Raw genomic sequence first — 23,964 nt, 5'->3', positions numbered from 1 at the left:
ATTAATCTATTTTTAAACTTTTCACACATCTTTACCAAATCTTCCAACAAAATTGTATAGATATGTCTACCATGCAGATATTCGTCCACAACATCTGCTTGGTTACATCTAGGGTTTGTAACATTCACTAAACCTCAAGTTCAAAAAACACAAAAGGTTCAAAGTGCAGAACATTTTTCAATATTTATTCATAAAACAAACAAATATAAAAATTAAGTTACATGATTATTGTGGTGTAAAACCACTGAGCTAACTGGACTTATCAAAACGAGCTGCGAATATCTTTGCGATTCTGTCCGTCTGTTTCTTCAGGGACGGAGGGGACATGTCCGGCCGTTGACGGGGACCTCCACGAGGGGGAACGCGGCGGCGGTCTGAGGAGTTCTGACCCTGGAAATATCACACAGAAATACATCTTCAATCATAAAAACATTAGAATCAGGGACATGTCATTGCATGTCAAGAGTTTAAAATAATGACTTGTGTGCTTGTGGTGCGTCACCCTGCTAAGTCAACGAGTCATTCTTTAAATTTTTTAACATGAAAGACTTGCTGCTGAACGCTGTATGTGTGGAACTCACAAAAACAGTCATGGATTAAACACTGAGTAACAGGCTTAAGCCGGTTTCTTAGCAATGTTGTGCCGTTCTAATTCCCAGCATTCACTCTAGTAAGAAAGTTACTGTAGTAACTAACTGCTGTAACTACAGTAGTTAGTTTTAGCATTGGTCTTGAATGTTTTCTAGTTATTTATGTAACAGAATCAGCTGCTTTATTAGTGCACCAAAAAGCAACCTTATAATTTATCTGGGTATTTTATGTAGCATAGCAAAGGTGAATTTAAACAAAATTCTGCCAACTGTTTGTCAAAATTCAAAATTCTCAAAGCCTTACCTAAAGTTTCGACTCCTGTTATATTATTGATAAACCCAATCTGATAAACAGCAGTAGCCAGTGGGGAGACAAATGGACAAAATTGTTGGTACCCCTCTGTTAATGACTGAAAAGCCCCACAATGGTCACTGAAATATCATGAAACTGACAAAGCAATTATAATAAAAAGATTTGTTGAAAATTAACCAATGAAAATCAGACATTGCTTTTGAACTGTGGTTCAACAGCAGAGTTAAAAAAACAAAAACTAATGAAACTGGCCTAGACAAAAATGATGGTACCTGTAATTTCACATTTTGTTGCTCATTGACATATTCTGTAGCAGTCAATGAGACTTCTGCACCTGACCACAGGTGTTTAAATCTTTCTTTATGATTATTTTTGTCAATTTCAAGTTATTTCTGTGACTAATTTGGGAGTTTTGGTCATTAGCAGAAGGGTACCCACAATTTTGTCCACATATGTATATTTTTAAAAACTGCAAATATTACTAAATTGGTTCTCATTTACTTCTGGAAAATAATTTGAATGCAACTAAAAACTCTATACAATTTTAGGCCTAGAGAAATGTATGGGCTGGAATGCTTACCTTGAGTAGAAATCAGTTCCATGGTGTTTACACAGAAATAAAAAAACAAATTTAACATAATTTTACTTCTTTTATTCAAAACAGAAAAATGCAGCATGTTTCTATTGCTGATAAATTAACTAAACATATTGTTTATTAACTGACTTAACTATCCATGTGCAGCAACAATTAGCAACAACAACTCTCCATTAAGCTGGAGAAAACTCCAATATTTTCTTTGATATATCAGTAAATAGACTTGAGACTCTGGAATGAGCAGGAAAACTGTGAGCATTTCAAAAACCGTAACTTCTAAAACGTTAGTACCAGAAACTACCAATACCAATACGAATAACAACAAAGGCTTTAATATCAGAGATAAAGCTGTAAAATACTTACAGATTCATAAGATGTGTTAGAGAAGGATGGAGCTAAACGGATGGCTCTCAGTGACGCCTCCAGTTGGTGAGATGGGAGGAAGAAATTCGGAACTTCCACAGGCAATGAGCTTAAGGTAAAAAGTTTAAAAAAACAACAAGACTTAAAGATAGTGTCCTATATCTCTGTTATAAATGAATATAAAATCTTCATTAGTGCTCAAAACAAAGTCTAAAACTTTTCAAATGCTAAAGCCTTTAAACTAATTTGGTTAAATTAGACTTAAAAAAATTAAGAATCAAATTTGAAAAAGGAATGTACTACAAGTTATTGAAGTCACTGAGCTTTATAAAAGGCTTCTACTCTGAAATGGTGGCATATAGAAGTGATTAGGAAAAGTACATGTTTATGTAAAAATTAAATTATCAAAGTAAACTCTTTGAAAACTCTGTTTCGACAGATAAATGGCCAGTAACCTCCTCCTCACACACTCAACCTTGGAGTCGCTTTCGACTTCCAGCTCCCATTCAGGAATCAAACCGGTTCAATTTCAAAGACTGCCATCTTAGGTTAGGTTAAGGATACGTCTGGAGCTGGTTTTCATCCATGTCCTGAGTTCCTGAAGCACCGTGTGTGTCAGCGGCAGGCTGTGGAGATGATGATGCGTCATCTGAACTGTTGTGGCTGTTTGACTCCTTTGTCTGATGGCCGGATTGTAGCATCCTGTCATCGTCTCTCTCTGTACGGTGAACATTGTCCGTGCGTTTCTCATTGGTAAGACAGCCGTCTCGATTTTCCTCCAGACTTTTTTCCTCATTCTCACTCATGTCTGACTCCTTCTGATCCTCTATGCTCTCTACAGAAACCAGGTCAGGGTCTGACAGGATGCTGGTCCAAGGACTGGTTCTGTCTGTTAGCGATGTCACCTCATTCAGAGGCCTGGGCTGCAGCACCACCTCCTCGAAATCCTCGTCGTCTTCTTCATTATCATCATCGCCAGCTTCCTCGTCCTGTCTAAAATCCTCTTGGTGTTCGTCCTGTGACAGGTTGTCCTGGCTGCTTTGCTCGTCCTTTTTGTCGTCGTGGTCAGAGTCGGTGTCGTCCTCAGACGTATCGACAGGCAGCGGAGATGCAACATCCAAACGATTATGAATTGCTCTGTTTGGACTGGACTTGCTGTCTGGGTTGGCCCGAGGGCTGCTGCGTTCAACAGGTGAGTCTGATGAGCTCTGAGTGTTGGAAGGAATCGCTTCCAGGAAGTGACCTCGTAGACCTGAAAGACAAGCCAAATTATGAAGAGAGAAGAGAAAAACCAAAACTGCACAATTTTGATTTCTGTTGTCAGATGTGGTTTGATAAAAGAGGTTGATGTTAAAAATATTATCCAATTTATTTATCATTAATATTTTATTGCATAACTGTATTAAAGCTGCAGTAGGTAACTTTTATTTTTTAAAAATGGGTAACACTTTATTTGACAGGGTGTTCATAAGACTGACATGACACTGTCATGAACATGAAGGACTCTATGAATATCTATGACTGTTGTCATGAAATGTCATTTGGTAAACAATGACACTTTTAATGCAAAGTTGCTCTAAAAGTTGCAATAAAAATCCCTTATAAGTGCCAACTTTGTATTATTTTGTAAATAATTATACTTTAATGCAAACATATTTGTTAAACCTTTAACTATGTCATGACAGTATAATATGAGACATATAATCGGGCTTGTTTGACTGCGCCAAGAAACGCCTCCTGGCTCTGATTGGTTGTTTCTAGTTAGCGCTGATTGAAAGCAGTGGAACTCAATTTTTTTTCCCAGTCTATCCGTCTTGTACCAAACTGTCAAAACATAGAGACAGTTTCAATAAATATGTAAAAAAAAATAATAAAAGTAACAAACTGCAGCTTTAAAGCATGTTTTATAGCTTTAATTTATTGTATATCTGTTGTTATGTCTTACTCATTTGTGCAGTGCTTTGTAAAATGTTTGAGTCATAACTGCTGGGTATTGTTTTTATTATGTAGGATAAACATTGTTTTTTCTTTTTTTCCAACTTTTTACCTTGGTATTTTGTAATACATTTGTTTTTATGGAACAAAAAAATCAAATACAAATTGGATCAGAATCGGTTGGCCGATCTTTTTATATTTTTAATATTTGTGAAGAAGCTCACCACTGATGATGTTGTTGACTTCCCCAACAAGCTGGTTGGACTTGAGGAGCAGCTGACTCGTGTCGGTCTCCAACACCCCCCGATCCACGTCTTGGTTGTGGCCATCTTGTTCAGTCGCAGGCGGGAAAGTAGGAGTGGATAGCTTACGGTTGAAGTATCGCTGAATGTTGTCAAGCTCGCCAAGTTTTCTCCTGTCATAAAAATATGAGTAGTTTTATATTGGTACCGTGAGTTTTTTTTTTAAAAAGTGTCAAATGTAAATGATTATTTTAATAATTGATTATTGTGATGGTCTATCAATTAATCAGACAAAAAAAAGAAATCACATTATGCAGATATTTTTATTGAACCACTTTAAAGATTTTTATATACAATATTAAAAATACATTTTCACATTTTTAAAACATATTTACACACAGAGAAGGGTTTTCATCTTAAATGCAATATTTTTTTTATAGATTTACTTTAATGACTTGTTTGGGTATACTGTCCGTTCAGCAAACGGCCTTTTATGAGTCTATATAATTATGTTTACGATTAATTGACCACTAAATCACTTGACAATTAGGACTGTCACAATAACAAATTTTACTGGATTATAATTTGTCCCAAAATTTATTGCGATAAGATTGTTATTTTGAAACCGTTTTCAAGTAATGTAATAGTAATAATGGCATAATAATGCAAGAACACATTGTCATGGATAAATAAACTTTCAATTCTAATGAACATTTAAACACTGGGACTGGAAGACATTTGAAATATCCGAAATAAATAAATAAAACAACAGAAAAGACAAATAAAATTAATTTGAAGTCTGTATAAATAAATGTATCTTTCAAAAAAAGGATAGTTGAGACCAAACCACCAGACTGAAAACTTTTATCATTCAGTTTTTGGTAAAAACAGAGAGAAAAGAGAAATGATAAATCAAGAAAATTAAAATGATTGAGTTTCTTTTAATTAATCATTTGATTAATTGATTTATTGTTTATTGTGACAGGCCTATTGACAATTATTCTAATAATCGATTCATCACAATAACTCTGATTAATTGTTTCAGACCTAATGTAAAGGTAAAGAATGGGAATTAAAAAATTCATCTGAATACCTGAGTGCTGAAAACAAAAATGAGCTGGAGGGATTAACGTCGCCGGTCGGGCCACCACAGGTCGGGCCACCACAGGCAGAGTGAGACGCCGTTTGTTCTTGCAGATTCTGGTGGTAAAGACGAACTTTGTCCATGTGCTCAAAATGACGATCATTCTCACTTGGCCTGCGACATGAAATAATTAATGAAAAGGACAAAAACTGTTTGGATATCGTCAAGCTGTGAGAGTATTAACCTTTCAGAGAACGGCACGTCGCTGTGGTTTGGCGACGAGATCTTCTGCTCTGGGAATCTGCTGATGTGGGAGGGGAAGCTGCTGTACATGGCTGTGGTTTGATAGCTGAGAGGACTGGTCTGAAACAAAGCCTGGAAATAAACCCATTCTCAGCTTGAGATTTAGAAACCACAATTTAGAAATCACCAGATATTACATTTCATCAAAACAGCACACTTACTGATGAGTTTTTGGCAGCTTCATCGTTGGTGCTTTTTCTCTGTGCACGAAGGTCCTGGACTCCCCTCAAAGGAGTTATAGACACTTTAATCTGACCGTGACACTGGCCACTGAAGTCTGTGATGTTGTACCAACCACACACTGATGGGAAACCCCAGAGTAAAGGAGACAGGTCTACAGTGGCAAATCCAATCACCCGCTCCATTTCTGCAGACGTAAAACATCAAAATGGTTAAATAATACTACGAAACAAGCCAAAACATCATAAATCACTATTCCTCTCACAATACCTCCTTTGTGCCACACTTTGAACACAAGAAACTGATGTGGATCGACCAGCAGCTCCTTTGAAAGCCTGGAAATGTAAAGCAAACACGTTAATTTGTTGCAAATGTGTTGCTTACTTTGAGGTCTGTGTAGAAAGCAGACCTGCACTCGTGCTGATGGTCCCACACAGGACAGTCCGTGTTGGTTACAACAGATGTGCAAACTGGTTCAGACGAGTCAGCGGTGACGTATGAAACACAGCAACAAGGAGTTCCTTCGGTGCGTTCAGTAAGAGGACAAGCTGGGGGAAAATGAAACACTTGTTTGGTCTAGATTCTCTGTCATCTAAACAAGGCAATGTACTTCTGGGGATTTTATGTGATAAACATCCATGTGTACAACATAGTGTACAGAGTGTAAGGGAAATGATGAATGGTTTCCAAAAGAAAAAGACATTTTTGCAACATCCGTTCAGAATACCTTTAGAGTTTAAGAACTACATACAGTTCATAAACTGTAAACTTGCCCGTTTTGAAGAAGAGTGGACAATAATTTCAGTGTTAAACATGCAAGGCTGGTAGTGATGATCCCTGAAAGATTTGTTTCTGTAATGACAGTCAAAGAGAGCCCTACAAAGGATTGACTCAAGGACTTTAAAAACAAATACACTCCATAGTTTGATTGTTTCTTGATTTTGAAAACTATGCACCATTTTGCCTTTTCATGATGTTGAACTCTGTTGGCTCATCTTATAAAATCCCAATAAAACACAGTAAAGTAAACATTAAATGCTTTACATAACATACTAACCTTTCAGATTGAGGTGCATGGCTCGGTCCACTGCCACAGTCACAGGGAAAGAGTCTTCCACGCTCACCTCTGTGTGATGCGCAGATGTCAGGTCCGGAGTTTCCCTGGAGGGTTTACTCCTGTGTGTGCTCCGGGTGTGTGACGATTTTCTGGGAGCAGACGGGGAGCCATGTGCTTCTTCCATTTCCTCCAATAAGATCTCCTCCTGACTATCAGAGTCCAGCTGGGTGTCATGTGCAGCTAACAGGTTTGTGGGAACAGAACCGTCCGATGATGTGATGTGCACCCTGAGAGCTGCGCCTTGTAGATCGGCGGCAGAGCGCATGAACAATGGGTACACTCCTGCAGAAACATAATAAACAGAGTTTCTACATGTTTCACCAACTCAAAAATAAGACTTTTTAAGAGCTTTTTAAGAGCATTATGAATGAAATTTAAGACCAGTATCATGACAGAAATATACAAAAGAAAATTAAGTATATGTTGCACAGAATACATGTACTACTGTACGGGTTGACAACAAAAGTAAGCCAGTGGCAAAGACAAACGTCCAGCCAACTAATGACAAATGTACACTGTACCCATAAAAGATGCAAAAAAGCTAGCGAGCTAGCAAGGGTTTTGGGAGGCTGGTTAGTGGTAGGGCTGGACGATATGGCTGATATGGTAGCGATATAAGCATTTTTTATCAGTCGATATCAATAATTAATTAGTTTCTTGTTTTAAATATCTGAAATACTGCCAAACTGGTGACATGACCTCTTCTGTTTTATCCACAGTTTTCACTTGGAGGCGAAACCTTAAATCGTTGCTGTGCAAGTTAAACAAGTTGTTGCTAGGTAACCAAAGAGTGACTGAGTTACTTGAATACCATTCACTTTGCTTAACCGGCCGTGAGAGACTGAGCGGCTAAAGTCTCTCCTTTGCCTACATCCCCCAGAATGCTGTGCGTCTAGATCAGAGTTCAGTGAATATTACATATGTATTTAACATTCTGACGTGTTATCTATTGATATTGATCAAGTGTCTATCCTGATATATCTTGTTACTGATTTACTGGCCAGCCCTAGTTAGCTTTAGCCTCAACCTCCTCGAGTCACAGAATCTAATGACCTAATGTCCGGCAGAACTTAAGACTTCTGCCAGACAAAAAAGTTCCAAGAGAAAAATAAACTACAGAGATTTAATAGTTCTGCCACAACAAAATGTAAGACCTGCAATTCATGTATTTAAGGCTAACTTACATTTTTCTAATGTATTTCAATTATAAGGCTAATTTTTAGCTTCATGAATGTAAGACTTTTTAAGGATGTGTGGTCACCCTGAATTAGGCAATAAGTAATTTTTTTACATACCACTCAGTGACTGCTTCTGCTTGGGAGTCTTTGCAAGAGAAGCCAGATCAACAAATGCAGACCCCACCAGTCGGTCTGAATCGCTTGGCCTTGTAGTCCTGTTTTTAGAGAAGGTGACCCAGACCTGGACCTCCAGTTTCTCCTCTCGCAGATACCACACCAAAGGCTGAGTGACTCTCAGCTGCACCGTTCTACTTCCTTCAAAGCTCACCGTGGCTTGGTCGCCCTCAACACATGGGTGTTTCAGTCGGGAGCAGACGGCGTCCTGGTCGAAGAACTTGTATCTGATGTAGCAGTAGGTAGAGCGCTGAAGCTCGCTCATCCCCGGAGGAAGCAGACAATGGACAGGAAGCCACACTTTAGGCATCGAAAAAGTCAGTGAGAGTTTTCTCATGCCTTCTTCCCAGGATTCTTCATCATCTTGCTGTGCCATTTCCCAGCCCAAACCCTCGGCAGCTTTAATGACCCTTTCTCTATCTGAGTGGTGAGCGAAGCTGATGGAAAGCTCCAGGCCACCGACCAAGATGTGCTCCGACTGTGAAGGACGTTTTTTACGAACTAAATACAGCCCGAACCAGCCAGAAATACCTAAATGTTTGAGAAAAACATGAATTAACTTCTGTGTTTATTAAAGAGAGCAGCTTGCCCCATCACACTTTTTAAATAAGTAACAGACCTGTTCTTTTATGAATGAGATCAACCAGTGGTATTTTCACAGAACCCAACATGATCTGTGTTTGCTCAGGAGATGCTGCAAGAGAACAGAACAGAAATGTTAGAAACACAAACTCACCTTTGTGAGCTCAGATCACAAAGGTGAGCTAACTCAGACCCAAATAAGACTCTCATCAAATTTGGGTCTGAGGTAAGCTGAGCTCCTCTAACCTTTTTGACTGTCTCTGTTCCAGACAGTAAAGACGGCAGATGCCTGCTCCAGCTGCTCAGCCAGGCTGCAGGTTTCCCCGCTGCTCATGTGCAGCAACAGATCACAGGTCACCTCCATGTGGTGGTCAAAGTCGGGGCAGAAGGTCCTGGCTGCAGTGCGGGTACACCTCCTCTCGCTGTCAGGTAAGAAGGACAGGTGGACCGTGACGAAAGGGTTCACCCCGACCTCCGTTAAATGGCTGAATTGATTGTTTTCTTCTGATATTGCTCTGGAAAGATTGAAAAGAGGATGGAAGGAAAAAGAACCAGGAGTTACTGTACTAGTACAAAAATGCTCAGCTTTAACTTGAATATGTTTCTAAAGCTTTATATACGTAAGTATTTATCACTTTATGACCTTCCGTTTGTGAACATTACATAGATGAATCACAGTAAAACACTCCAATCTGTTCTGAGCCGGGTTTGATAGTGTACCTTGCTGCTGCCTTCAGCCCAGACGCTCTGTGCACTTGAACCACAAGCATCACAACACGGGAAGCAGCTCCTCTACCAGCCTGTTCTTCAGGTCGGACAGGCCTGTGCTTGTAGCGAATGCAAATATCCAGCAAACCTGAGGAGGAAAAAAAAAACAAACAAAAAAAAACAGGCTAGACACATTGTTATTGTTGTTATTGTTCATCTGGATCACCTTTATAGATGTGCATGTGCTTACCTGAAGGCTGAGGTTGAAATCCTGAGTGGTCCTCAGTCCTTGGAACCAGGGGAAGGGAGAACATCTGAGCCTCGTTAGGATGTTGTTTCTGCATGGTTGCCATGGCACATAATTTGGACAGGGGAAGCAATCCTCTGGCCACAAGCTGATCTCTGACATTTGGATAATAATATCTGCAAAGAAACATGATGAGAATCGAGTAAACAAACCAGCAGCTTTCAGAATGGGAAATGTTGGAGTTTTAATGTTACTAAATGAGAACAGCAACTTAGGGACATGTGTACAGTGTAACCATATTATGTCAAAGCCAAGACAAAATACTCAGCCTGTAAAGGTGATTCTTTCAACAGGTTAGGATAGGTCAATGGCCTATGCAAAACATATTCATTAATTTTTTTTTAACAAAATCATTCTTGGATGATTAAATTTCAGTTTGCTCAGCCCTGTCTATCTTGAGCTCCGTTCAAAACAAGCTGTTTCAGGGCATCTTGTCACTATAAATGTAAACACACGCCCCCCAACTAAAGTGTGTACTCGCATGTGAAAATGGCTGCAAACAGATGCGCAGTTATACAACCGTACATCTTTGAAAAGCAGAAGTGGAGCTTCCTGCTCAACCATAAAAAATACAGCAAGTGGTTTCTGGCTAGGAAGTCAACAACAAATCGCAGTAGCACTTTATTTGAAGGGGTGTGCATAATACTGACATGACACTGTCATAAACATGACACAACACCTGTCATGAACATAAAGAAGTCTTTATGAATGTTTATGACAGTTGTCATGAAGTGTCACTTGGTAAATAATGACACTTTTAATGCAGAGTTGCATTAAAAGTCCATTAAAAGTGCCAACTTTGCATGATTTTGTAAATAATGACAATTAAATCAAAGTTGGCATTTTTAATGGACTTTCAATGCAACTTTTAGAGCAACTTTGCATTAAAAGTGTCATTATTTACCGAATGACACTTCCTGACAACTGTCATAAACATTCCTAAAGACTTCTTTATGTTCATGACAGGTGTTATGTTATGTTTATGACAGTGTCATGTCAGTCTTATGCACACCCCTTCAAATAAAGTGTTACCCAAATCGCTTGTGTTTTCCAGCAGCCATTGCACAGCGCATACAATGGTAAAAACCAGCTGACCAAACCTCCTGGAGCTCCACTTAGGTTGCTAGGTGACAGACAGCATGTCGCTGGGATTGTTAGGAGAAGGGCAATGCCTACTGATATGTGACATTGCAACGGAAGTTTTTGAAAAAAAAAAAGAATTCCAGACACCAAAAAACATTAACTTATTGCCAAAAAAGAGCTAGGTGTTTTTTAAGCACTTAGGCTATTTTTAGTAGCAGTCAAAAGCCAAATGGAAGTACAAAAACATGCAAAATGGGAATTTTGAATAACATGTCCCTTTTAATATGACACTTACCTGCACCACACTTCAAAGTGGACGCCTCCTCCACTACTCAGGCCTTGACTCGACAGCGAGCTGAGCAGCAGTCGCTGGACAGGAACTCCTTCAGGAGCGAGAAGGACGTGAGTCTCGGTGTGACCAAACACCGGATCCGGGACGCAAAGAGTGGTAATGGTACGATATGGCTTCAGGTTCAAATCTGGTGGAGGAAGAATTAGGGCTAAGAGGAAGGTAACATGTTGGGTTTAAATAGGCCTGTCGCACTGACAAATTTTACTGGACGATAAACTGTCCCAGAAATGATGGCAATAAGAGATAATGTTGTAGTTATCGCTAATAATAACAATAAGCGATAATAACTTGATGGTTTTGAGACCATTTTTAAGTACCTTAATATACTGATACATACAATTACAAATTTGCCCTCTCAAAGATAAACTTTAATTCTACAAAGAACACTTAACACTGGAAGATATTCTAAGTATCGAAAATAAAACGGAACAAACAAAACCAATTAAAAAAACGGAAATAAAAACTAGAGGTTGACCAATACATCTCCCAACCAATATTTTGGGATGATATTTGTGTTTTGTTCTTATTTCTTTGTCCAATGTCGGCTGTTACGAGTATGCATTCACTGATCCATGAGTGCATCCAGAAGCCATGCCTTGAGATAACGTGACCAAACGCTTTTCCGATCCCTCCATGCTAGAGAGCAGCTGGTAACGTTACAAGACTAAATGTCAACAACAACAAGGGCAAGTTTTCAACTTTCATTGTATTTTTAACTGTCTAGTTTAGCTCCATCTGCACTTTGAAAGCCTGTCTCTGTCTCAGTGGTGTCAAATGTTCCATATTGTTTGCCACCAATTCTTAATATGTTACATTAATAAATTGAGACTTGTGTAACATTCGTTATGATTGTGTGATTTTTTATCATGTAAATGAACAATGAAAAAGCAATACTGGCTTCCAGATGAAAAAAAAAATTGGCAGCACATATCGGGATCAGTTGGATTGATGTAAAAAGAATCGGTAACGGCCTTAAAAAAAACAAACAAACAAAAAAAAAACCTTCATTGGTCAATCTCTAATAAAAACACGAACAACCGAAACCATAAATAAAACGGATTATGATGCTTCTGTGAGGAAAATTGCCCTTCAAAAAATACTAATCATCAGAATGGAAATGATCGTTTATCATACAATTAATCCATTAAACTGCTTATTGCGACAGACTTAGGTTTAAAGTTTTATTTTTATTTAAGGGCGGCCTTACTGCTCTCTACAAGGCTCGGATCAACGTTGGAGGCAGTGCTGAACTCCTGGGAGGGGAAACTGTACTGAACGTAGCAGTCAGCCTCTCCCCACACTGTTGACTGCAGAGGGGTCAGCCCACTGACTTTCTCCACTCTTAGAACAAACACATGCTCCCTCATAATCCTCACTTGTGCTGCATTCACCTGAAAGACAAAGGCTGGGGTTAAAGGTTATTTAAGAAAAGTAATTGAAGCAAAGGTGTCACAATATTTCAGTATTTGTGCATTGACATAATTGTACAAGTGCCTTTATGCAGCATAAGCAGAAGAAGAGGGTGAGGCTCTGAGACTGTTTAAAGTTCTTCACTGATGTAATCAGCAATTCTACTTTTCACATCAGTAAGCAAATATGTTTAAGTGAAAGCAGAGTAACAGCTCTTATATTACATATTTGAAGTGCTGAGTACATACCTTTGTTTGTGGGTGTGGCTGGTGATCGAGCATGTGAACCGGTCTCACCAGGTGAAGAGACGAGTCGTACTCCTCATCTCTGGTGCGCTGGAGGGAGATGATCTGCTCTGCCCGACCCATAGCCAGAACAACCCTGAGGTTTCCCCTGCAGCAGCCTGAGAACACGTCAACGACAGGCATATAGCAGTCGACCCCTAAAACTGGGTACTGCGCCTGCAGAAGGAGCTGGGTGATCTTTGGGTCCCTGAAAGTAAGAAAAGGAAGGAAAATATCGAATACCATTAAAAGGGTTTCCTGCTGCCCAGTTTGCAGTCAGTTCTGGCAAGTTATCATATTGATGGCATGTGTGACACAGCTCACAATTAAGTGTTAAATTGCACAACAGCGCCCCTCAGAGGAGAAAGTAAATAAGGTAACTTTCAGCTTGTTTACTGCTAACGAGTTTGAATGGATGTAGGTCTGTCATAATAACAAATTTTGCTGGACAATAAATTCTCCCAGTAATTATTGAGATAAAAAATAATATTGTTGTTTTGAGATCATTTTCAAGCATTATATTGATGATGCAATAATAATGCAAGTTCGCCCTCTCAAAGACTAATAAACTTTTTTTTAGTAAAACCACTCCACACTGAACCTCAAAATTCTAGGTATGTTTTTGTGAGGGCTAATATTATAGCATGACATAAAGCTCAAAAAGACAATTTTGCTTAATAACTCCCTGTACAGTTGTAAAAAAAAATGGACTTGTTTTTGTTGTCTTACCTAAATGACACGTAGAACTGATGTAAAGGTAGTTTAACGAGGCCGAAGAGTCGATCGTTCCCAGAGCTTCCAGTTTTCTGCCATACTTCAATCACCATCATGTTATCCTTCATACGCTCTAAAAGTTTTGTTGTTAATCCCACTGGTGTTACCTTTTACACAAAAACAACAACAACAAAAAAGACAATCATATTTGGTTTATTTTGTAATCTGTTTTTTTGTTTTACATTTTCACTGAAATGTGTGTCCCAGCAAATCTACTCGCTTCTCTCCTCATACATCACAATGAGAGCACCTTTACATCCCTCTGTACATTATTTGATGCACAATTAAATTAAAACCACAAAGTAGGTTGTGATGTCTAAATGTTCACAGAAAATTATTTAAAGTGCTTGGACAAAAATAGAGAAGTAGGACAGCAAAAGCTATTTAAACTATAAATACAGTGGAAAAACACATGACTTTCTAAATATTCACCGAGGAAAAGCAGATTTCTTAGTGATTTAAGTCTTCAAAGATTAAATCAGAAAAGATGGTTAGCAACAAACAGACACGTTTAGCAAGAATGGCAGTGAAATTAAATTAAGTGATTCAGACCGATGGAGACGGCTGAGTTTCTTGAACCCACCTGAACAAAGTTGAAGGTGGGGTTTGACCGGCCCCAGCTGACCGTGGATCTGGCCGTCTCATCGCACCAGAACAGCTTACAGTTCAAGAAGACGTTTGGAGCCTGCTGCGGCCCGCAGCTGAACTTCTTCCCATCTGGAACCATGAGTAAAGCATGCAGAAGGACTTGGGGCTCCTCTTCGGCCTGAGAAGATTTAAGCGGAGATCTTCGGATCCTGGGAGGATTCGACGGTTCCCTCGTATGTGTCTGAAGAGTCCAAACATTCAGCCTGGGATGATCCATCCCTGGAGCCGATAAGGCCTCCATGTCAGAACGCTGAGATCTTCCAACATGTTCTCTTTCGGGGTTGGCTGCGATTTTCAAAGGCAGCGTGTCTTTCGCAACCACGTTCCCTGTTTTTTCATTAGAGAAACTTTTGCTGTGTGTTCCTAGTTCTATGGAAACCTGCAAAATATATAGCAACTAGGTCACAACCCCTTAACTTTGTTGCTTACAAAAATAAACAAGTAAAATAAAAAGCTAAAAATTACTGTGAGAGGTCCAATGTGCCGCGTTTCTTTGGTTCCCTCAGAGCCGCAAACTGGCAAAACAACAGACTGACTCAGCTCCTGGCTCTGCAGTAGACTGCGCAGAGCGTGAACGGCCTTACCAATAAAAACAGGCTGCAAAAGCAGAGAGAAAACATTTTTAGCACCTGTTACACCGGCAAATGATCAATATCTTGAGCTGCTTTAATTAACCTTATTATAAAAAGGTATATTAAATTAATAAAGTAGCAAAAATTTAAAAAATGGGGAAAAAAATAAAAAATGCATTTATGTTTAAAATTTGTACACCACCAGCAGAAGGTTACTGATCATACATTTAAAAAACTCTACAAATCAGCCTAAAAATTAATCAGCTTCTTAGAGCCAAAAACATATAGATTTTACTTTTGTTGTTATTATTATAGTTAGGATTAAAATACATTTTCAAGGGCTTTAAAATTTTTATTAAATAATCTCGTGCTTCAGTTTTTCTCTTCAGGGGTTGCCACGGCGATTCACCATCTCTCGCTCTCTCTCTCTCCTTCCACTTAGTCCTATCCTCTACAGTGATATCCTCAGAATTTCTCATAATTAATTTTACTTTAATCCAAACTTAGTCACATATCAACTATTTACTCCTTAAATTTTGACTGTTTCATCAGTTTTACATTATAATTGACGGTTTTGATTGGTTTTCTATTATTATTTCACTTAGATCTCATGCTGTTTGTACACTTGTCATTTTATTTTTAACTTCTGTAAAACATTTTGATACATTTGCTTACAACTGGGAAAAGTATCTGTATGGCTATCAGATGGTTGAGAGTTTATTTCCTGTCTTCCAGTATCAGTATAACGTACGAATGGGTAAATGATTAGGATGTTTAAGGGTGAATGAGGCTTGTTGCGTACCTGTAAACTGAGTGGTCAGATGGGATAGAAAAATTAGAATTAGTATTTATCTTAATGTGTACATCTCACTGCCTGTTATGTGCTTGCTTTCTATAAATAAAATTGTTTGTAGAAGCTAACTAAAGTAGTAATCAAAGTGTCTGAGTAACTTACTTTTTTCTGGTCACTCTTTCTTGAGTAAATCTTGAAAGTGAGCTCGCTTTCCCACCACAGCTTGATCGCTGCGGTGTTGAAGTGGACAGGAAACACAGAGAGCTGGTGGAACTTCACAGCTTAAAGAAACACACAGAGAAGCTGCATCAGAAACAAACACCATAAGGAACAGTTTTACAAAGCAGGGCTGCAGCTAACGTATATTTTAGTAATGATTATTATGGATTATTCGGATACAAAAAATGGCAGATTCTGTAGATTTTTTTAACCTTTCTTTATACAACATTGAAATGCAAATAATCAAATTAATCAATATCTTTTTTCAAATGAGAATAAAACGTTTTACTGCAATAACAGCATTTCTTTGTGAAAGCTTGATCATTTGTAGCAAAGAATATATCTGCAGATAAAAAATACTTTTAAAGTCAACATGTTAAAAGCTCTGCACTTTCTGCTTTATTTTACATTAATACAGTGTAGGGCAGATCTGTTGATTTTCTGCATTAACCAATTAATAACTGGACTCCAAAAGATTCTTATTAAGACATTTTTTACTAAATTCAAACCTAAAATTGAAGCTAAAACTACCACTAGATGAATTCTGCGTGGAACATATTTACTAATTAATGTTTATTTTTTTAAAAGAAAAATGTAGATATTTTTGTACAGCTTTGGGTTAATTATTGCTCCGAGTGTGTTGTTCTTTCAGAAATTTTTAAAGTCTCTATATATTCCAGTTAACGATTAATCGATTGCTTCAATAACCAATTCACCAAGATCAATCTGACTAATGGCTCAGTTACAAATAACAGGAAGAGTTACCTCCAAAAGCGATTTTACTGGAAACGGCTCTGGTCACGTCTACATCTCCACCTTTACTCCGCCCAAACTGACCCGAGGCTGAAGTCATTGGAAAAACATACTCCACAAAATACGTGCTATAAAAAAAGAGAAGAGATTCAGAGATTCTCAAATACAAATGCTAAGATGAGCTTTAGCTAAAAATAACATTACTAATTGTTTTACCATTTCTTGCTGGGCAATGGGCGGGGAGGTTTCCCTTTGACGGCCTTCTTGGTTGTGGTGGCTGAGCTGCCTGCAGGAACGGCGAGCGACTCAACGGTAACTCTTGCTATTCGGATGAGACTCAGCAACTTGAGCTGCTCTGCACTGAATGAAGAGTAGAGATCATCGCCACGATCTGCAAACTGCTGTTCATCTAAATTTGGACTGAAAAAAGTCAAAATGTGGGTCAGAACAGCCTTTGCTGTTTTTAGATGAAATGTTGTTTTTGGGGCTCTTACCTTTGGCTGATCCCAGGTTCAGACTGCCTTGGTTTCTCTGGATGAGGTTTATTGGATGTTGTTGCTCCCTGACTGTTGTCCCCTGCCAAATCTGGTGCAGTGTCTGAGTGCTTAAAAACAATAACTTCAATAAGCTGTCACCTGAAAAAAATGGCTAAAACTAAAAGATAAAGAGTAAATACTCACAGGAGTTTTGTAAAACAGATTTTCCAGTAAGCTCTGATCGTAAAGCGGATCGTTGAGCTCGCTGTCTCCACACACACTGCTGTGGCCGGAGAAAGATTCAGGAGGTGACCCCTGGATGTCCCACAGAGGCAATTCAGATGTCACAGAGCTGGGGGGAAACAGAAAACAAATTAAAAAATGCTGGAAACAATTCAAATTTATTCTAAGACAAAAAGGGAAATCTTATGAAACTGGCTCTTCTTTTTAGCTCATATTTTATTGGCTTATCTAATTAAGTCAAATTTCTTAATTGCTTGTTTTGTTGCTTCATTTGTAATTTTATTTTATAAAAACAGGAATCTATTGTAAATGGGATTTTGGATCTCAGTCAGACAACCTGTATAAATAAAGGTCAAATAAAGAAATAAAAAACACAATATTTGCAAAAGGTTTGTCACATTAACACAACAAATGTAATTTTTTTTAATTCTGATTTTATAATATATCTGAGGCAAGGTTTACAAACATTTTTAGCAATAAAAATAAAAAATAAAATCTGGTGCTTGAATAGGAAACAGAAATAATCTGCATTTAAATTATCATTCATATGTCACCTGAATACAATTCTGCATTGAGTGTTTGCAAAAGTTTTTACACCCCCTAAATTTTTTTTATTCCATTGCATTTTATTGGAACTTTATGTGATAGACTAGATTTATCTGGCTGTGATCGTCATGTTAACAGAGTTTAAAACATCCAGCAGCTCAGGGGGGAGAGGAAAGGTTTGTCATTGCACCATTGCAGGCGGAGAAAATGCAACAATTTGGGAAAATCTGAACTGGTCTGTTTGTATTGATTTTAACACAAAAAAAATGAATGATAATTTTTTTTCCCAGTAACCATTATATTGAGATATTGATTGTTTTTGACAAAATGGTTGTTGCAAAGTTTATATACATACTCTAAGACTTCCAGCTTGACTCGTACTTAAAGGGGCAGTATTTTGTATTTTCCAGGCACATAGTGACATTTCATAGCAGAATCAATTGGCTATGTTACCTTCAGTTAGTATAAATATGATGCCTTTATCAAATATGGCTTAAAACAAATTTGACTTTGTAATTTAACAACTTAAAATTCAGCCTGTGTCTCTTTAAAAACTCCTGGTCATTCTGAAACTTCGCCTTCAGGAAGTCATCACACCATCACTCCTCTATTAACCCTTTAACAATGATTTTACCAGCGTTGCACTGAGAAGTGGCTCATATAATGAGCTTAGCAGATGCGCAGTAGCATCAGGTGCTTGCTAATTGCTGCTGGCTAGTCTAGAGGAGCTGAGAGAGGGAGTCACAGGGGAGAGTTGCTCTGTAATATAGAAGCTGGGAAGATTGGAAACTGCAGGTCAGAGGATGAGCTGTGTATCCAAGGTGGTGCTTGGTCCATCTGGACGTTTTGTACAGCTGAATGGTTACCATGGAGATAAAAGGATTTCTCAAACATGCATGAAAGAGTCATATCAACACTCTAGTATGTTTTTGATGAGGCAATAACATTTTAACATAATGTAAAGCACAAAAAAGTTGATATTATATAAAACCACCCCTTTAAAAGTGGTTCTACAAATTACTAATTTAAAACTGCGGTGAATACAAAACTACTCAATCCCAATAAAATGCATTACCATTTGTGATTGTAAAGTGATAACACTAGGTGAAAAATGTAAGTGGCACAAATCCAGTGAGTCTACCTGCCAAGCAGCAGATCCACAGCTCTTTTGTCCATGTCTGGCAGACAGTCCAGGCCACTGTCTGAGGGGAAGGGTCCATCCCCAGAGTGTGCATGCAGGATATCCTGAAGAAACATACGTGATGTAGAAGGGAACAAGCTGCAAACATAAAGAAGGGTAGTAGGTATTAAAAAACATGTGCATTTCTGGAATCTTTAAAAAATAAAAGCCACTGACTCTCTAGGTGTTTGGATATTGTCCTTGGGGAGAGGTAGAGGACTGTCCTTCAGAGGCACAGAAGAGACGACGTCACAATTCAGAGCCGACTCCACCATTGCATTCCTGAGCTTGTTTCCCCGCTCCAAAATGACTGCAACCAGAAAAAGGTTAACAGTCATGACTGGACATTTTTGCTTTTGCACATTAGTGATTGACTAGCTGCGTTTCTATTAACCATAAAATTGTGCAAACTGAAATTATGAAAATAAATACGCCCGATGAAAACATGTCAGTTTAGAAAAAACTCAAGTTTTTTGAAAAAGGTTTTTGAGCTAGAATGAGGTGGTTTTTTGACCATAGCTAAATAGTTGTATTTCACAAAACTGCAATGGAAACACTTTTTATGGGTCACATGAGTCACGTAATAAACAGCTGAATGTTACTATTTATGAAAACGACTAAGAAGATAACAGGAAGTAGTAGTGGGATGATGGCTTGTTTTTGTTTTGTTTTTGTTTTTTTAGTACAATGTGCAGCTGGCTCCAGAGCTCTCACAGCATCACACAGTTCATACAAATGTGTCATTTAAATGTGTTGAATCCATAGCTCTACTGTAAAAGGTCAGACTACAATTTCCTTAAAATGGCCGTTCCCAAGTCTAAGCAGCTTGTCGCTCCAACACTTGAGTAAGACACCAACGTCTCCTCTGATGGCTGATAGATGATGAGCTAAATGGCTAAATTATGAATGCATCTCATGTAACTGTTTACATCTGTCGCTGCCATGATTTTTAATGACATCGAGTGAACAAGCTTTTTCACATGTTATTTTAATTTAATTTCTTATTTAATGGAAATGTTGCCATTGCAATGTTGTGTTTTTTTCAAATTAGCAGAATATCGACAAAGATTTGTGCTCATTTGGAATGGGAACGCAGTTAATGATGTTGCTGCTGACCTGAGATGATGTCATTATTTCTCGTCTCTGCTGTCGAGGGATTCCCAACAATTTCACTGTTTTGAAGTTTACTGCACGTAGGAACCTGATTCTCCAGCGTCGTCTTATCCTTCTGGACATTTTGAAAATACAAGTGGTCTTTTCCTCTAAAATTAACAAAGCAAGGAACACAAGAGATTAACAGAGGAGAAAAGCAAGGGGTTGTTTTGTACAGGTATTTGTTCAGTAACTCTCCCAAACCTTGGTGTGTTTCCACCACTGCTCCCGCCGGATTCTTTCCCACCTCCAGCGGTTACGAGTACTGGCGGCGGGAGGGCCGTCAGTTTGGGTACCTGCAGCTTATCGATGCTGGTGTCTGTGGCGGGGGCCGAGCTGCTGCTGTTGTAGGCTTCAGTCAGAGGCTCCAGATTCAGGGAGACCTAAGAAGTCAAGATTGGAGATGAAAAACAACATATTTTAGTATTACAGAATATTTCAGTTACACTTAAGCCTGTAAAAGGCAACTGAACAATTAATTGCTTGCATGATAAATTAAAATGAGCTTGATAATTTCCATGTTAAGGACTAATATTTTTTGAAGGGCAATTTTGTTTACAGAAACATCATAATCCATTTTATTTGTGGTTTTAGTTGTGTGTGTTTTGGTTTCTTTTTTTTTTTTTTTTTTTGGTTGCTGTTTTTTATTTCGGATTTTTAAAATATCTTCCGGTTCCAGTGTTGAGTGTTCTGTACAAAAATAAAGTTTGTTAGTCTTTTTGAGGGAGAACTTGCATCATTATGCCATGATCATTATATTACTTGAAAATTGTCTCAAAACAACAATATCATCATTTATCGCAATAATTACTAGGACAATTTATCATCCAGTAAAGTTTGTTATTGCACACAAAGTTTTAAATTGATCAGTCTGCTCACCTGGACTTCTCCCAGCTTTTCTGAGGTTGGCGACACTAGAGTGTAAAATCCACTAATAGGCTGCGACAGAGACAGACGGGAGATCCCAGCAACTTGAGCCCGAGCGACTGGTAAATGATTCGGCTTAGTCAGAACCTCCAGCACCAAAGAGCCCATATCTGTTTAGAAAAAATAGCTATTGATTTGTAAAGACAAAAACCTGACCGATATCCATCCATTCATCATCTAAACACGATTATCCTGGGCCACTAGAGCCAATAAAGCCTTTAAAAAAAGTAATAATAAACACTTATTCTGGGAGCTGGCACTTATTTCTAGCACTTGCAGTAATTGGGCGAGAATCAGGGTACACACTGGACAGACTACCAGAGACACAGAAAATGACTGTGCACGCAGAACGATGAACCTAACAGTCATGTTTTGGAGTGCGGGAGGAAGCTAGAGGACCTGGAGAGAAAATATTCACCTGTAAGGTATGAGGTGAACTGCTTTGGGCCGCAGCGGATCGCGTAGCGAGCTGTGCTCTTGATGGTCCTCTGAGCCACCTGGGATGCATCTCTTGGAAAGAAGTGCGTGCCATTGGACGACTCACCCCACCAGCGCAGCCTGATGAACGTTGGAGACGGAGGCTTGTGGACTGTCCATAAGACCCTGCTCACTGTTACACACAGGAAGCACCTCAGCTGGCCCTCAACAAGAGGGGGTAGGCTTGTTGAGGGAGACACATCGCTGGGGACTGACAGAGTTATGTCAGGTTACACCAAGCCAGAGACACAACACACAGTTACTTAAAAAGTTAGCTAAAATTTATTGCAGTCCAAGCTGGTCTTTGCTACGCGTCATGCAGACCTGAAAGAAACATGTTCAATAGATCTGAGACAGAAAAAAGCTTGTGTAGAAACAAGAGGTCTTACTTTAACAGTGTGTATCTCTGTCTGCTGTATTTGTATTCATTTCATTTATTCAAGTAATTCACAGTATTGAGAAATTTGACTCAGTAAAAGTACTGACTCTTACTAATATTATTCAAGTAAAAAGTACGTTATCATAAAAGTACATTTCCCCCCAAAAAGTTACTGACGTAGATGTAACTGAGTAAATACCATCTCTGGCAGTAAAGGATAAAATACCGAGTTATAACATATTAAATATTGTTGTGAGACATTTTATTGAATCAAAAATGTCAGTACGGTGCAGAATGAGAAATTACATAATTTATATGTGAAAATTTTCAAAGCGTTCGTATATGTTCTTACGAAAGTGACAGTTGGTTGGACGAGCTACCCATAAGTAGCATAACATTAGCATTTAGCTACGTTACATTTACCTTTCTTTTTGTTGCTTGCAGCTTTGGCAGACTTGTGTTTCTTACTCTTCATTCCTCAGTTCAGTAAAAACAGACCGTAACTGGCAGTCTCTCCGAAACAGAGCCTGAACCCTTCGCTGACATGTTTATTATCGCTCTTCGGTGAACTAATAATCAGTAACTGGAGCTAAACTAGCCGCGCGCACACACAAGTACACACAAACCGAACAAGCGCGGAAAACTGTCTCCGAGCAACAAGACACTTCCGCTACCCAGAATGCCTTACTGATGCATTCTGGGAAATAGAGTCTGTTTCTTTTTTCTTTCTTCCTCTTTTCCTTTCCTTCCTTCTTTCTGTCTTTACTTCTTTTTCTGTTTTTTTTTTACTTGGTTGTTTCTTTCACTGCGACATCAAGGTTACAAGGATGATAATTAAAAATTATTACATCGATTGCCCTTTTTTTCAATTAGCTACTCCACCCTCCCAAGTTCTTTTTAGGGGCTCTTATGAACAGAGCCCCTTTCAGGAAGCAAAGACAAACATATTTTTAGGTTCACAAGATATTTAAATTAAGAGCAAGAGAAGTATATTTTCCCAAATGTCTTAGATTATAAATGTAATATCATGTACATCACGGAAAACACTTCAGTATACCAAAATTTCATCCGACCCCCTTATCAAAATGATAAATGTGTTAGCTGATTTAATACGCATGCAAAATGTTGCACTATGTAGCTTAGATACATATAAATTACATCTTACTGTCAAACAGTTCTTAATTTAGGTTACTAATAATTGAATTAATTAAGTTCCCAATACTGTTGTTTATATATCTAAAACATGAGGCATCACAAAGACTCCATCTTGTGGGCACCACCAGCAGAGGGAAGCACTGGTCTGTCACATTATTTCTATAAAAACGGAGGAGATGCAGAAAGACCGTTATGACATGAATGATTTAAACCCACTCACATGAGGAAATTTAATCAGGTTGACAACGAAATGAAATGCAGATTCAAATTTTTGGCGGATCACTTTAAGCTTCTATTTTTCTCCAGTATTTGTTTTTGACAGTTTGTTGCAGAATACCAAAAATCTTCTCGCGTGTTTTAGGTAGTTTGAACAGCCGCTGATAGTCACTCTGCATGTTTGCTGTGGTAACAGTGAGAGGTGCACTGTGTGTGTAGGGAGAGGGAAAAAATAAATATCACATAAATTTGTGATATTAAAAATAATGTCACATCAGTGACTTGGGAGTTTTCCAAACTTTCTGGTTTATTCGATTGCAGATCGAACATCCTAACAGCATAATTTCTAATCTTAATAAAAGCCCATAGTGTATGTAAACCACATGATTACCACTTATAAATAATATAAGCTCCAAAATGTGAGTTTTTAAACAATGCCGTCAAAGCCCAAGGATCATTTTTGTTGTACATTCAAGCTTTTTACTATGGCCTCCAGTGAAACAATACAGAACAACCTTCCTCTCTTTAACAGCTCCATGGGAAAATATTGCTCAGTGTGTGCGCAGGAATGTGCAATAGAGATCTGTTACACGCTCTCTTCATATATTTTCTGTGTGTCTGTCTGTGGCTGGAAAGACTGCCTCAGCTGGAAAG

At 38.4% G+C, this 23,964-nt stretch overlaps 1 protein-coding gene across 1 annotated transcript; it reads right to left on the bottom strand.

Moving 5' to 3' along the window:
- Positions 1-157: 157 nt before the first annotated feature.
- Positions 158-22,606, bottom strand: c2cd3 (C2 domain containing 3 centriole elongation regulator). The gene is made up of 33 exons (XM_007567328.2): positions 22,363-22,606; positions 21,502-21,771; positions 21,036-21,193; positions 20,361-20,539; positions 20,121-20,266; positions 19,182-19,314; positions 18,966-19,103; positions 17,240-17,387; positions 17,054-17,163; positions 16,776-16,979; positions 16,572-16,687; positions 15,750-15,868; positions 14,688-14,819; positions 14,158-14,601; positions 13,530-13,681; positions 12,765-13,008; positions 12,314-12,497; positions 11,050-11,233; positions 9,615-9,787; positions 9,377-9,512; positions 8,903-9,171; positions 8,694-8,768; positions 8,018-8,605; positions 6,663-7,004; positions 6,015-6,153; positions 5,876-5,940; positions 5,587-5,792; positions 5,367-5,497; positions 5,132-5,296; positions 4,021-4,211; positions 2,426-3,113; positions 1,862-1,970; positions 158-390 (listed from the first exon to the last, which is right to left on the bottom strand). The coding sequence occupies exons 1-33, from the start codon at positions 22,412-22,414 to the stop codon at positions 250-252; spliced, it is 6,531 nt and encodes a 2,176-aa protein (XP_007567390.1). The 5' UTR covers positions 22,415-22,606; the 3' UTR covers positions 158-249.
- Between the last annotated feature and the right edge of the window lie 1,358 nt (positions 22,607-23,964).

The sequence above is a fragment of the Poecilia formosa genome, unplaced genomic scaffold, assembly GCF_000485575.1.
Source record: "Poecilia formosa unplaced genomic scaffold, Poecilia_formosa-5.1.2 Scaffold207, whole genome shotgun sequence".
In the NCBI taxonomy this organism is placed as follows: Eukaryota; Metazoa; Chordata; class Actinopteri; order Cyprinodontiformes; family Poeciliidae; genus Poecilia; species Poecilia formosa.
Note: the sequence above shows the minus strand (reverse complement) of the source record. Positions and strands in the feature narration are given on the sequence as shown.